The 14319-nt window shown below is 48.3% G+C and overlaps 1 protein-coding gene across 1 annotated transcript in view; it reads left to right on the forward strand.

Annotated features, from left to right (window-relative positions):
- The window catches only part of Adamts17 (ADAM metallopeptidase with thrombospondin type 1 motif 17), a 327342-nt gene that overhangs the window by 243392 nt on the left and 69631 nt on the right, over positions 1–14319 (forward strand). Inside the window, exons 17-19 of the mRNA XM_036196825.1 lie at positions 6792–6949; positions 10528–10687; positions 12242–12377. Coding sequence (XP_036052718.1) covers positions 6792–6949; positions 10528–10687; positions 12242–12377 — 454 coding nt within the window. The remainder of the gene's footprint in view (positions 1–6791; positions 6950–10527; positions 10688–12241; positions 12378–14319) is intronic.

The following is a 14319-nucleotide window of genomic DNA, read 5'->3' on the forward strand; positions in this document are numbered from 1 at the left end:
TGGTTCATTCCAATAGAAATGCTGTCACCCACATTCTTTGGTCAGTCTAAACCCCATGGTCCTTGTTTGATTTAAATTTCAAAGGAGACACGGCTGATCTCCTATTCAGCCTGTGAGGCAACGTGTCAGGGAGGGGGATATAATTGCTCAGTATTTGGGGTAAATCAGAATTGCCCATGAAACCTTTTAATTTGAACTTTTAACACTGATAGAAAAAGAAATTGTATCTCAGACCACATTCCTACCTTTTCAGATTATACAAAAGTATCTGTGCCTTTCTTAGAAATGGTCACAACTTGAGTTAACTCTAATGAGACAGACACAAAATCAATCTCTAGCAGATAGGTGTTAATCAAGACCTTTGGTGCTATTGTGTGGAGCCTTAGATGATGACGATGGCGATATTATAGGGCTTTCAGTGCAGTGCTGTACTGGCTGAGGGGGAGACACTCCAAGGGACACTGCACATCTGCCTCTGTCCCAGCCAAGTCTACCACACTCTGTCCCCCACACAGAACGATGCTTATGAACACTGCCTAAAACAGGCTGTGTGCTGCTTCAGACAACTTTTCCAGAGTGGCAGCCTTTTCCTAAATTCCCATAGACCCCACCCCTTCCTGTTCACCTGAGGAAGCTGGGTCTACTTCTGCAGTGTTGGCATTAGAAGTCTTGCCACTCAGTGTCTCCCCCACATTTACCTTTCCCAGCTAGCGCTCTAGGAATGTATCATTTCCCAGGGAACCATGCTTCTGTTCCTAAGGGGGGCACTGAGGCTCCACAAGAGGCCAAGGTCCACTCTCACCCCTATCTTACAAAGTTATGAAGCCAGTGGTCTAAGAGCTGGCCCAGCTCTGAGTGCCCCACATCAGTTCTTCCATAAGGCCAGCAACAGGTGCTCAGCAGGTAAAGTCCTTGGGCTCCCTAGCACCCATCCTGTCTGGCCCATCCTCCATTTCTGCTTTTCTGTGGAGGGTAAACATGGCAGAGGACGATATCAGAATCAATAAATCCTCAATATCTAAGCCCTAGAATATAAAGGAACTCTTCGCTGGAACCCACATCAGGGTCTGAGAAATAAACAAAAAACCAAACTGGTGGATGCTTCTGGGGGCAGAGGGCTTGCTGCCAGTTGGTCCTGTCAGCTCTACTGTGGAAGCCTAGAGGCCACATATGCAAAGGAAAGTAGTAATGCCTGTGTTTGTGGTTCCCAGTTACTGGACAGTGATGTCCTTTAGAGACCTGACCCCCGACATCCCAAAATACCACAGAGTATCATTGCTGTGCTAGATCCAAAGATAGTAAACAGAAGCCCCCCCCCCCCTTACCCCGGAGGCCTACTTGCATGCCCAGTTCCTCACTCCATCTGAATTCACTGCAGCCTGCAGCCTCTCAGAATTGCCAGTGGAGTCCAACTCCGACCAGGGGTTGACTGATGGAGATGACATTTCATTGTGTGCACTGCAGAGAAGCTAATCTGTATCCCAAGAAGATTGATTTAAGTGTCTGAATGACTTTGGCTCCCAGAAGCAGCGCTGTGCCTCCATGAGATCTTGGAACCCACCTCGGTCCCCTTATCTTACCCCAAATTCATAATCTCAGGATTTCAGGCCCTGGCACACGGACGGGAGCAAGCCTGAAGGTGGTCCACGCTCGCTCGTTATGTTTCTAGAGTCTGCTCCAACAGGCCGTGTTTGCACTCAGGGGTGGGAGCTTTGGAAGTCAACCCAGTGTAATTCTGAATTACTCTCACATTTGCTGGGAGCAGTTTCTGAAGAATTTCACCCCCGCCTACCTTCAGCCCACGCTGGCTGGCTTTCTGCTCCAAACCACCTGGAACAGGAAATGCCTCCACAGTTTGTATCCATGGCTAAGAACAGTGCTGGCTGGACTCCTGGTGGAAAGAAAAGGGAAAAAAAAACAAACTGACCCAGTGCCAGGAGTAGAAGTAGGTTGACTGTGGGTCAGGTCTTCCAGTTGACTCCGGGGAGGGGAAAACTGCAAAGAACCGCTGGTCTCCTGCACCCCTCTGAGCCAGCAGGGAACAAGCAAGCAGGGGGAGAGCCTGCCTCTGCAAGGCCAGCTCTGACAATGAATGCCCCTCCTTGCTCCGTGGAATACCTACTGTCTTCTCTTATGGTGCCTAAAAGTGCCAAGATGGTGGGAAATATCCACCCAGAGAAGAGTGCGAGCTGAAAATGGTTGGATGTTCAGCATGTGACCTTATTATGTTCTGGGCTGGGCAGAGGTCCTGTTCTGCCCTAGTGGTCAAATAAAGGTGCTTCTGTCCCTGGGGTACTCTGCAAAAAGTCTGCCCAACAATTGAAAGTCCACAAAGCGTGTGCCCTTGCTTTTGGAGTGTGGTTAAAAACATCCAGCGCAGGCAGAAGCAGCTAGAGGGATCTCCTCAATAAACCAGAACCTCGGACCTCTCGGATGCAATAAGCCACTGCAGGAGTCCAGCCCATTCCTCTGCTCCGAACGGATATTGCCTGAAACTCCAAGCGTGTATGATCTTTTGGGTCACCTTGTAGAGTCTTTCCCGAGTCCCCAAATCCTAGTGTTGACTGCAGAGTGATTTGCTTCTTGACTTGCTTACAAAGAGGGTTTGATGCCTAGGAGCTGAGTGTGCTATATACACCAGCCTCAGGATGAGCTCCTGCTCAGAGCAGCAACCCTTCCCCCCAAACCCTGCTCAGGCCCACTCCCAGAAGAGCGGCTCCTGCTGCAACCTGAGGGGACAAGAGGTGACAGCCCCACCAAGTCACTGGGTCACAAGACTCCACACAGAAGCCACCTGTTCACTCTCAGACATGACCTTGGTGTCCCCTAGACCCCGAGACTGAAGTGTCATCCTTTTGAAAGGCATGCCAAGTGCTCAGTTCTGATTTTTACTTTCTGTGTGGAACAGAGGAACTTAGAAAGCTTGTGTCTTGCTTGGTGACTCCCACCCGAGTCCAAAGGGTTAGAAGCTGTCCCCATGCCTGCAGAAGCTCTTATTTCAAATTCTGCCTACACTGAGAAATCACAGCAGGAAATATGCACAGCTCTGTTCTGAGGCCCCTGTTCTGAAGAGCAGAGGGCTCTGCAGCCAGGGCTTCCATTGGCTTCACCTGCATCTTCCCCATCACAGACACTGCTGCTACCATGACTCCCCTGGGACTCGGCAGCTTACCATAGTCACTGCCCCACAACCCCGAAACGTGCCTTTTCTCTTATCTAGATGTTCTCCCCAACCCTTCCCTCCCAGATGTTGGACTTTGGGCATGGGCCAAGGAGATTCTGAGTTCATAATTCATTAAGTTACCTAAACTCTTACAAAGGTGTCCACACAAAGCCGGTGGGGTAGCTGTCACCTTCTACTTGTTCCCCTGCCTTCCTGCGGAAGGAGATCATCTTAACACTGCAGCCTCCACGGGTCAGGAGTCAGGGCCCCACCTCCAGGTCTGCCATGCACTCCCAGAAGTTTCTTCTTTTCCTGGCTGCCATGGATAAAGGCATAGGGTCTTTCTTCCAGAAAGCCATCTCCAGTTGCCTGTCTGCATCACCCTGACTTACACACCCAAGTCCCCAGTGTGCCTCTATCTCGAAGAACATGAAGCTGTATCATGTCACTCTGCTGTTGGTCTGTCCCCCAGACTATGAGTTCTCTGAGAATGATAGCGCTCTGTCCTAAGCCCCCTGCCATAAAACTCTCAGAATAGGGGGAGAGACAGGCAGAGGCAACCCTGCTGTTCCATGGGCATCCTCAAGTGATTCTTTGTTAGGGGACTCTAGCCCCTCATTTTTCTGTTCTGGAACTTTCCACCAGCCTACAATGATTCCTCAAATCAAGTATATATGATGTACAAGAAATGACGTCCCAAACTTCCGGTGAAGTTGAAAGACTTCAAACATCTCTATCCCTTTCAGCTAAGAGGATATGCCAAGTGTGAGGATTGGTCTATTGGGCTCAGGTCTCGTTGCAACAACTTTATAGCTGAGTGTCATTGGCAACTTCCTTAACTCCTCTGTGCTTCCTTTTTTTTTTTTTCATCTGACATGTGAAGAACGTATTTCCAAGAGTCACTGGGAAGGTTAATGGGTAAGGGTACATGAAGGGGTTCTTCCTAAATAGTAGTTTGCAGGAGAGAAAAACTGGGGTTCCTGTGATCTCACCTCCTTTTCAGTAGCCAGAAAGTCTCCAGCAAAATAGACCTGTTCCAGGTAACAGTGTTCCCTTCCCTACCCCCTCCCTGGAGTCTGGGAATCCTTTAGTTCCTGGATGCAGCCTCCCTGGAGTATGCTCCTTACCAGTACATCTCCATGTTAGACAGTACCCTACCTGTTCCCCTGGGTAACAGCAGTCAAAATGCCCCAAGCTTTCTCCCCCACTGCATTTGCTGGGACTGTAGCATCACACAGACCAGGGAGCTGAGGCTGGACCTGCCCTGGATCCTGTAGCCACCTGTCTGAGCAGACCTCAACCTCAGGCTTCTGACCCAGCATGGCTGACAGATTCAGCTTCCAGACACCCCTCTGAGTCTCTGTATCCAAAATTGGTGGTTAGTGGGTTGTTTAGTTGCTAGTCTCTGCAGGCAGATAATAGGACATGGAAGGGTCTCTGAAATTATTGACTGTAAACTGGGGCTCCAAAGTGAGATGGAGAAGTCAGGGGTGTTGGGGCTCCCATGGTGGACCAGAGTGCATCAGAGTTTCATTTTGCAGAGTGACCTTAAGACTTAATGTCACTTCGAGTCATCAATGGCAGACTAGATCCTGGTTTGTTGTTTTTGTTTGTTTGTATTATGCAGTGGTTTTCTCTAAATAGCAACAACAACAAACACAAAGGGCGTCAGAACTCTACCACAGAGGGTTCTCCTAAGCAAGAAGGCGGAGTGACCCTAGACTCTACTATGGGAGGTAGCAGTGCGTGGATGCCCTTACCCCCATAGGCTGTGCCTCAGAGATGTGAGTAAGAGAGCGTGGGGTCTCCAATGCCCAGAGCTCAGCCCTTACCCCTCCTGGCTGCTGCCAGGTGTTGTCACCACATCTGTAAGTAGCTAGGGCTTTTCATGCCTAAGTGTGTCACAGAATAGCATCACTTCCCACCGGAATATTCGCTTTTCCATGTGGGGGTGTTGGATCCTTGGGGGATACTGGAGTTACATTGCCCTTCCAAAGGCTCAGGGGAGGTAACAGTGAAATGGATGGATGTTTACTTTTTTTCTTCATGGCTAAATAATGCTCCATTTTGTATATGTACTCTACATAGTCTTGATCTATTCATCTATCAGTTGGCATCTCGGCCGACTCCATGCTCTGCCAGCTGTGAGCATTGTTGTAGCACATCTCTGTGCTCTGTGCGGTGCTGATTTCATTTCCTGTGGATATTTACTGGAAGTGGGGGAGCCAGATCCTGTGCCGGATCTGTGCTTTTCTCTCGAATTTCCCATACTAGCCAGAGAAGTGTACATTCCCAGCCACCCAGTGCATGGTTTCCTCCATGTCCTTACCACCATTTGCTAATTCTTGTGTTATCCCTGAGCACATGCTGACAAGGTGCGCTGGTTTACATCTTCCTGATGACTTAGAGGGATTGGCTTGTTTGGTTTGGGGTTTGATTTGGTTTGAGTATTTTTTTAATACTTGTAAGCTATTTGCATTTCATTTTTAAAGAATTATCAAGCTTAGCAGAGTGATTGACATCTAAAGCAAAGAATTGCAGGGAAGCTAAGGCCTTCCTGGGCTACTGTGTAAAACCCTATCTCAGATGGGGGAGAGAGCCAGAGAGATAGCACGGGGGTTAAAATGCTCACTCCTCTTGCAGAGGACCGCGGTTCCTACTTCCCACAGAGTGGCTCACAACTGGCTGTGACTCCATTCCTGGTGCTCTCTTCTGATGTCTGCAGGCATTGCCTAACGCGGTGCACATGAACTCACAAAGGAGCATGCATACATGTGCATATAAATAGAAATTAAAAAGTAAAATTTTTAAGGTTCTGGGGATGTGACTCTATTGGTACAGTGCTTGCCTGGCATGCAGGAAGCCCTGGGTTCAATCCCCAGAAGTGTATAAGCGTGGCATGATGGTATGCCCCTGTAACCTCAGCACTAGGGAGGTAAAATTGGGAAGATCAGAAGTTCAAGGTCACTCAGCCACATGGGGGTTTGAGCAGAACCAGGCTAGAGATGATGTTGGTCACTTGGCCGTCTCTGGCCTGTCCTTGGCAGCAAAGAGGGTGGAACTGTAGGAGATCATGTGACATGCAGTAAACTAGACACAGACAGAAAGACAAGTCCTGTGTGTTCTCTTTCACACGTGGAGTGTAGAATAGCAATTATCGATATATGTAGTATATACATAACATCAACTCTCGCACTGAACCCCAAAATAGTAAACTAGTATTTGTTAATATTTTTTTAGTCTCAAATGAATGGATGAGCTTTGCCTTGAATATACCATCGTAGAACTCTTTCATCAGGTAGGAAGCCATCTCCCGCCATAGGTTGGGACTGGATCCTGGCATCTCCAACCTCCAGCCTCTCCCCCAGTCCCATTACTGGAAGTGGTACTGAGATAGACAACTGGGTTCGAAGATGTGCCATCAGCCCTCACAGCTCTTTCTCCTGTGAACCAGAGAAGTTTGCTTTCTGTGAACCAGCCTTGTGTCCTTGGTGCCCAGAGGGTACAATCTTCTCACTGCAGGCTCCTGCGTTCCCTCAAGAAAGCCTCAGGCTTAGGCAGGACCCCACATTCCCTCTGAGGACAGATTAAATGGTCCTGATTTTCCATTGCTCAATTTCCCTTTTAGCTCTCAAAGACTCCAGTAAGAGATCCATCAACAGCGACTGGAAGATCGAACTCCCTGGAGAGTTCCAGATTGCAGGAACAACCGTCCGCTATGTGAGAAGAGGCCTGTGGGAGAAATTTTCAGCCAAGGGACCCACCACAGTGCCACTGCATCTGATGGTAAGTGCTGGCCCTGGACATTTGCATAAGCTGGCATCTTAGTGGGTTTAACTAGTTTTGTTCACAGGACCTGGGTGGAAGGGGTGCCTCTAGTTCCTAAGAGTTTGCAAGGCTCCCTGCTACTGAGGCCTTTCCCTCTTTACTATTATTTTCATTTGTTCATTTATGTGTGTCTATGCATATGTGCAATGTGTTTATATGGTGTGTGTATGTGGCGAATGAACGTGTTCTTGAGGGAATGCAAATGTGCATTCTGGTACACGTTTGTGCACATGTGTGTAGATGCTAGAGGTCAGCAGCCAATATCTTTTCTTTATTGCTGTCTACATTTGTATTTGGAGACAGAGTCCCTCACACAACCTAAAGCTCATCAATATGGCTAGGCTAGCTGGCCAATAAACTTCATCAATCCCCTTATCTCTGCCCTCACCTACAGTTCTGAGATTACACACTCATGATGTCATGGCTGGCTTTTTCCATGCATGCTCAGGATCCAAACTCAGCTCCTGGGCTTCTGTAGCATGTGTGTTACTGACTGAAACATGCACAATAATGACAGAAGTATGCATAGAGCTATCCCAAAGCTGAGATATTCCTTCTGGAAATGGACTGTGGATGCAATATATGGTATCACTCAGACTGGCCAGATTCTGCTTGTGACCAGAGATGGGGAATCAGGAAAGAATCTGATTCCATCTTCTGTTTACACCCCAGGAAGCCTTAGGAAACCTGTATACTCAGGCTAGCCAGAATGCCAGTGTTCTCTCTTATTTCCTGGAAACTCCATGATTGCCACTTAAACGTGGGCTCAGTATCAAAGGTCTCCAGGGCATCATGCCACAGCTGCCTTCTCACGGTCTGAGCAATCTCATGGACTATGTGTGACAACACCCCATTATGGATAATTTTGTGAGGGTGCTAGAGATTGAATGCAGGCTTTGTGCGTGCCAGGTGATGCTTGTTGATTCTGACCTCCTGAAGATCAGGGTTTGTGGCAGCTTGTGCATGGGTCATGTCTGAAGTACCTGCCAGTCTCAGAAGTTCTGTCCCCCATTTATTTGTACCCCTGGAGATGAGCTAACACTCAGAAGATTCTCTGGCCAGCACCTACTGTGGGTGTTGAGTGTGGCCTGATGAGGGTGCTGACCCCATTGTAGTTTCTGCTGAGCTGAAAGCCAGCCAGCTTCCATGTGGGCCATAAACTGTCTGGGAACCTGCCAGTGATTCCACTGGAGATCATTTCTACAAGTAGATCTCTGGGACTCAGGGACCTGTCCCAGAGCCATTGCTCCAGGATGAGATGTTTCCCAGTCAAAGCCTTTGAAACAACCCCCCACAACTATTCTGAGCTCAAAGCAAAAATTCAGAAGGGCACAGAGATGAGGCTAGAGACAAAATAAAGCCTGCACAGAAATATCAGCTGTCGGTGCAGGACTCCGCCTTCTCTAACAAGCACTGGAGTGTGCATAGGGCCCTTCTTCACCAAAAACTCTTATACACTGATGGGTCTTCAGCCCAGTGAAGCCTGGACACAGCCTTAGGCTTTTCAGACCGTAACTGAAGTCAGAGAAAGTATCTTACAACCATCTGGGTGTTCAGCTCTTATTTAATATTTAATTACTTTCTCCCTGGAAATGTGCTCTTTAATCCACATCACATCAAGATTCCCTTGCCTCAGCATAGAAAGCTGTGGTCCCCAAACTGGGATGTGTACATTACTTTCACAACCAGGAGTACCTATGGAGTCCCAGAGATCAGCATTTGAAACCAACTAGACCGCACTCATACACTATCACACATGGCTAGGAAACTAGTTTCCTATGGAGCCTCAATTTGCTGTCTCATTCTCATACTGGGATAATAAAGATCTCTTGTAAAGACTAGTCACTTAGTTTTGCTTTTTGGGTTTCTTTTGGGGGGATGGGGTGGGGAGGAAGGGCAGTGTTTTTTGCTGTTGGTATTTTGTTTCATTTTGTTTTTTAGCAGGAAACATTTCTCCAAGTGTGTGGCTGCAGGTCTATTAGCTGGGGAAATAAAAAATGTATTGGGTCTGTTTCTAGATTCCCAACCCCCATCCTTCAACTCAGCCTTGTAGGCCCAGGAAGCCTTGGGACAATACTCTTCTGTCATCTGACACTTCTGCCCTGGTCTACCAGAGCCTAGGCCGGTGGGCTGTGCACTCTGCCTTTAACTCCTTGCTGGGCCCTTCTCCGAGACCTCTGTGGCTGGAAATGAACTTGCTGGACACTTAGCCCTAGGGACACTCACTGGTCTACAGCCAGGTCCGTCTCCCACAGAAAAGCCTGCTTTGCATCATTATGACTACATAACATGTCTACATTATATCTAAAGCCAGTCGGGCACCTGGTAGTCTTACAAGGCTTGTCATATTTTTCCCCAGGCAAAGCACAGGCCCTTCCATTCTGAACCTCACTCGGGTTTCAGATGCATGGGCCCCAAGCTATAGCATGGCCCCCACAGGCGATGCTCAGACCTCTCTGCACCTCCATTGACCCTCAATATTCAACCATGACCCAGGCCTCTTGCCCTCCAACAGACATAGTCATCATTCAGGCTCCATAGCAGTGCCAAGATGCAGACATTCTCAGCATCCTTCACACACACACACACACACACACACACACACACACACACACAATCCCTCTGCCACAGACTGTAGCTCTCGTTCTCTTGAGCCTGGCGTACCCCTGAGTAAACTTACTGCAGTCTAAGTGACTGGTGATGGAAGACACCATCTGGAGGACAGCACTTGTCTCTGTTAGTGTCTCTGTTGCTATGAAAAGCACTCTGACCAAAAGCAGCTTGGGAAGGAAAGCCTGTATTTCATCTTGCACGTCCAGGTCTGTCCCTGAGGGAACGCAGACAATCAGGGACCAGGAGGCAGGAGCTGAAGCAGAAGCCGTGGAGGAACACTGCTCACTGTCTTGCTCCTCAGGGTTTGCTCAGCCTGCCACCTTCTAGCCCCCAGAGATGGCACCACCCATAGGAAGCTGGCTGCTCCCACCACAGTCATCAATCGAGAACATGGTGCTCCAGGTTGCTGATGGGCCAGTTTTCTCAATTGATGGTTCCTCTTCCCAAGTGATCCCAGTTTGTGTCAAGTTGGCATAAACTAGCCAGCAAGCGAGCTTATACGCAAAGAAATGGCTTAGCACTGCTCTTGGATCTCTTTCTAGGAGAAGCAGGGTGTTTGTATCTTTCTCATCTGCAAGCACAGCCTTGTAGGCAAGTTGATGGGAATATGGACCCTGCTGCATGATGTAGAAAAACGCCACAGACAGACAGTTTGTGGTTCACCAGCCCAAATTCCTCCTGTAAACAGGTCCTCTGTAGAATAGAAAAGAGCAGAATTCACCAATAATAGCGTGGCCGCCCCATACCCCAGCCAAGTCCCAGGAACCTGAAGCTGAGATGGACACCTCTAGCTTTTACCTGCTTTGATCTTCAGAAAGGAGCTGGCTGGTAGAGAGGCAGCCACGGTCCCTCAGATCACACAGTCAGCAATCTGTGGGCGCTCACTCCACCTCAACAAGGCCTGCCTTTTCTCCCGGCTCCAGGTGCTGTTATTTCATGACCAGAACTATGGAATTCATTACGAATACACCATACCAGTAAACCAGAGCGCTGAAAATCAGAGCGAGCCTGCCAAGCCACAGGATGCTCTGTTTCTCTGGACCCACAGTGGTTGGGAAGGATGCAACGTGCAGTGTGGAGGAGGTAAGGTAGGGAGTCGGGGAGCTGAGGGTGTTGCCTTGCTGAAGAAATACTGGATTCAGGGCCCTCTGCACCAGTCTGCCCAATGTGAAAATAGAGCATTTGTATTTCCATGGGAACTTAAGCCCTAAAAATCTCAACAGAGCTCCCACAGGTTTGTTAGTGGGCGCACACTGCTCCTTGACCTGGACTTTCACCCTGGCAGTAGAGATTTGCCAGTCATGTGACTGTGTGGTAGATATGAAAACAAAAGTGGCCCTGGGGATAATCACAATAAACCTCCAAGTTGGTGAACGACACCAGATGAGGACGTCACCCATACCCAAGTCCCCTGTCCTCTCTGCCATGGTCTCACTCTCCAGAATGCAAAGGAAAGAGTCCTTTGGGTCAGAGCACACCTCGAGTGAGTCCTGACTCCGCATCTCTCTGCCCAGCCTCAGTAGACAACCTGCCCCCTCTGTCCACACCTGCGCTTTGCCACCTCTAAAGTGTGATGACTGACCCACACTTTCCACCAAGAAGAGCCAAAGGGACTGTCATGCCGCAAGGCCCTACCTTAGCAAAGGGGGCGTGTTTACTGGTAGGGCATTAAGAAGGAGCGCTGGTAAGCTGCCCATGTTCTGATAAAGAAGTCCCCAGTCATGCTAGCAACTGGGGTCACTGAAACAGACCTCAGAGTAGGGGAAGGCTTGTTGGGAAGAAGGTTTCAGTAAGGGATGGGGGCGAGAGAACGTAACAGGTGGAAATGACCCAAATTCAATACATACATATGTGAAACTATCAAAGAATAAAAGAAAGAAATGAAGGGTTTACCAAGGAGCAGCAGGAAAACTGCTTTCAAGAAGGTAAAGAAGCTGCCAATGTGACTATTCTGTGGTATGGGAAGGTTTGATTATTGGTGAGACAGAGAAAATATCCAGAGGCAGCTGGAAGAGAGAGAGAGAAAGAAGTAGACTGGACATGGCCAGCAGACTGGACCTAGCCAGGGCTAGGGAAGTGGGAAAGCTGCCCAGGAGCACGTGGCACTGAGGCACTGGCACACTGGGCTAAGTGAGCAAGTGCAGGACATCTGCCAGAGCAAAGCAAGCCTGTATGTATGGCATCACAGCAGCCACCCCGCTTCTCTCAAGAAACAAGCCTGTAACAAAGTGGTGAGCACGCTCTCAGTGAAAGCTGACGTACAGGTGTAATTGGGACCAGATCTCCACAGACTTTAAATCTCAAGCATGCAGATCAAAAGATTAGCAATTTCTGGTAGAAATGAAAGCCCCAAAGCAAAGCATTGGCCTTAGAAACTCCCAGGCTATCCAAGGACACACTGACCTGAAGGTCCCACTGCTTTCTCAGATTGTTCTAGAATATTATTACCCTGCTCCAAACAGCTCTGCTATGCCTTAAACGCCCTTTCCCAAGAGAAGAGCTCCCTCTCTTTGGCAACCAAAATGGCTCACTCACTGATGAGCAGTTGCAGCCAGACACCCCTCCGTAAGCATGAGTGTAATGGTTTTCTGAGTATGGGCATCCGTAACTTCTTAGCTCCCGTGGTTTGGCTTCCAGGAGAACGCAGGACCATTGTATCATGCACCCGGATTGTTAACAAGACCACAACCCTGGTGAATGACAGTGACTGCCCCCCAGCAAGCCGCCCTGAGCCCCAGGTCCGCAGGTGCAACTCCCCCCCATGCCAGTCTCGGTAAGTGGTTGGACTCTGTGGCTTGGACCACCAGCGTGTTGGATAACAGTATCTTGGATGAGGGGATGGCAGCACACAGTTAACACCACAGAACCTGCCTGTGCCACATTCTGGTGGCGTGGTGAGTGATTTTTTGCTTGCTCAAAAAGTAATCATGTTGCTTGACAACAGGGGCACATTCTGAGAAGTCCCTATTTAGACAAATGTAACGTTAGCTGCACAAGCAGGCTGACTGCATAGATGTGTTACAGTTCATTGTTCCGAGGACATGAACAAAACAGAGCACTGATTTAAGCATAAAGTGATATCATCAGTAGACACGGAATGGGTAGGCTGGTGCTGTTCCAACACAAACTTCTCTTCAGTGAACAATATTTTTCAACAGGTGTGCATTCTAAATGACAACAGGAATTCTAGCATAGTAAGTACATGCCCCAGTAACTTATTCCCACTTTCATCATCGACAGTAGTGTGCACTGTACTATGTGATGGGGTTGGGGAGATGGATCAGTGAATAAAGTGCAATCGTGAGGGCCTGAGTTTGGGTCCTCAGCACCTGTGTAAAAGTTGGGACCATTTGTGTATATGTCTACAACCCCACAGCTGGAAGGATGTGTGGAGACAGGCAGAGACCCAAGGCTTGCTGGAATCAGTCAACCAGTTAGTAAGCTCTAGGTTCATCCAGAGACACTGTCTCAAAATAAAATACAATAAAATGATAGAGCGAGACTCGTAATACTGACTGACCTCTTCATGAGCATGCCTAGGCAAGTACAGGACATGCGTATTTGCACACACTCACATACCCCAGCCCTCTCCAATAATAATAAACATGATAGCCTAGTAGGTTTGCTTCCATGAGCATTGCCACAAGCATGGTGCATTGCACTGTGACATGGTGGAGGTGATGGGAACTTTTCAACTCCATTGTAATCTTATGGCACGGTCTGTTACCAACTGAAGCACCATGACATGGCACCCTTCTGACCTTCTGTCTCCTGAGCCAGAACACTAATGGAAATGTCCTAGCTGGAGGGCAGCTTACAGGTCGTGACTGACAACATCTCACAGAGAAAACGTTGATGTGGGCACACACTTCTGACTGGCACCCACTGGCTCCCCTAAATCACTTGTCTGGAGGAAGAGGAAATATGTGCTAGAATTTTAGTGTCTAAGAATAAAGTGTCCACAGAGGTTAATGGCTGTGGTTGACCTGTCTCTGTGAGTGTTTGTTGTTGTGTGGGAGCGCTCTGTACTTCTCTGACAGACCCAGCTGAAACATGACATGACCATGCTGCCCATGTGCTCTGGCGTACAATCTGGAGTTCTGGACTGGGATGAACTGTGCCAAGTATGTTCGCCGGTTTCACATGTTTCTTTCAGTTGCTTCAGTGGCCGGAGCATGGTACTCAGGGACTGTGATGCATTGCGTGATGTTACTCCTCTGCCTCCTTTCTGCCCCACATTGAGAGACTAGTTTTTGCTTTGTGGCCCTGACCATGATGTCAAGGCATATTTACCTTTGCTAACTAGGCTTTGCTTTTTGATGTAAAGTCTTTGGGGTCTTTTAAGCATGGCGTGTACCCCTGGCCTGATTTGGGAGTCTCATAACATGTTTGGCTTTTGTACCAACCCTCTTTGCTTACACAGTTTTTTTTTTTTAATTTTTTTTTTTTTTTTTTTTTTTGTGTGTGTGTGTGTGTGTGTGTGTGTGTGTGTGTACACATACTCCATGGCACATGTGTGGGAGGTCAAAGGACATCTTTCAGGAATTGATGATCTCTTTTCACCACATGGGCTTCAGGTATCTAACTCAGGTTGTCAGGGTTGACCCAGGCACCCTAACTTGCTACCCCATCATTACATCATTGTAGCCTTTTGTTAAACTCTTAGCATGTGCTTAAGAGAAGATGTTGGCAAGCGCCTCCAAAATTATGAATGA

Source organism: Onychomys torridus, chromosome 1 (assembly GCF_903995425.1).
Source record: "Onychomys torridus chromosome 1, mOncTor1.1, whole genome shotgun sequence".
Classification (NCBI taxonomy): domain Eukaryota; kingdom Metazoa; phylum Chordata; class Mammalia; order Rodentia; family Cricetidae; genus Onychomys; species Onychomys torridus.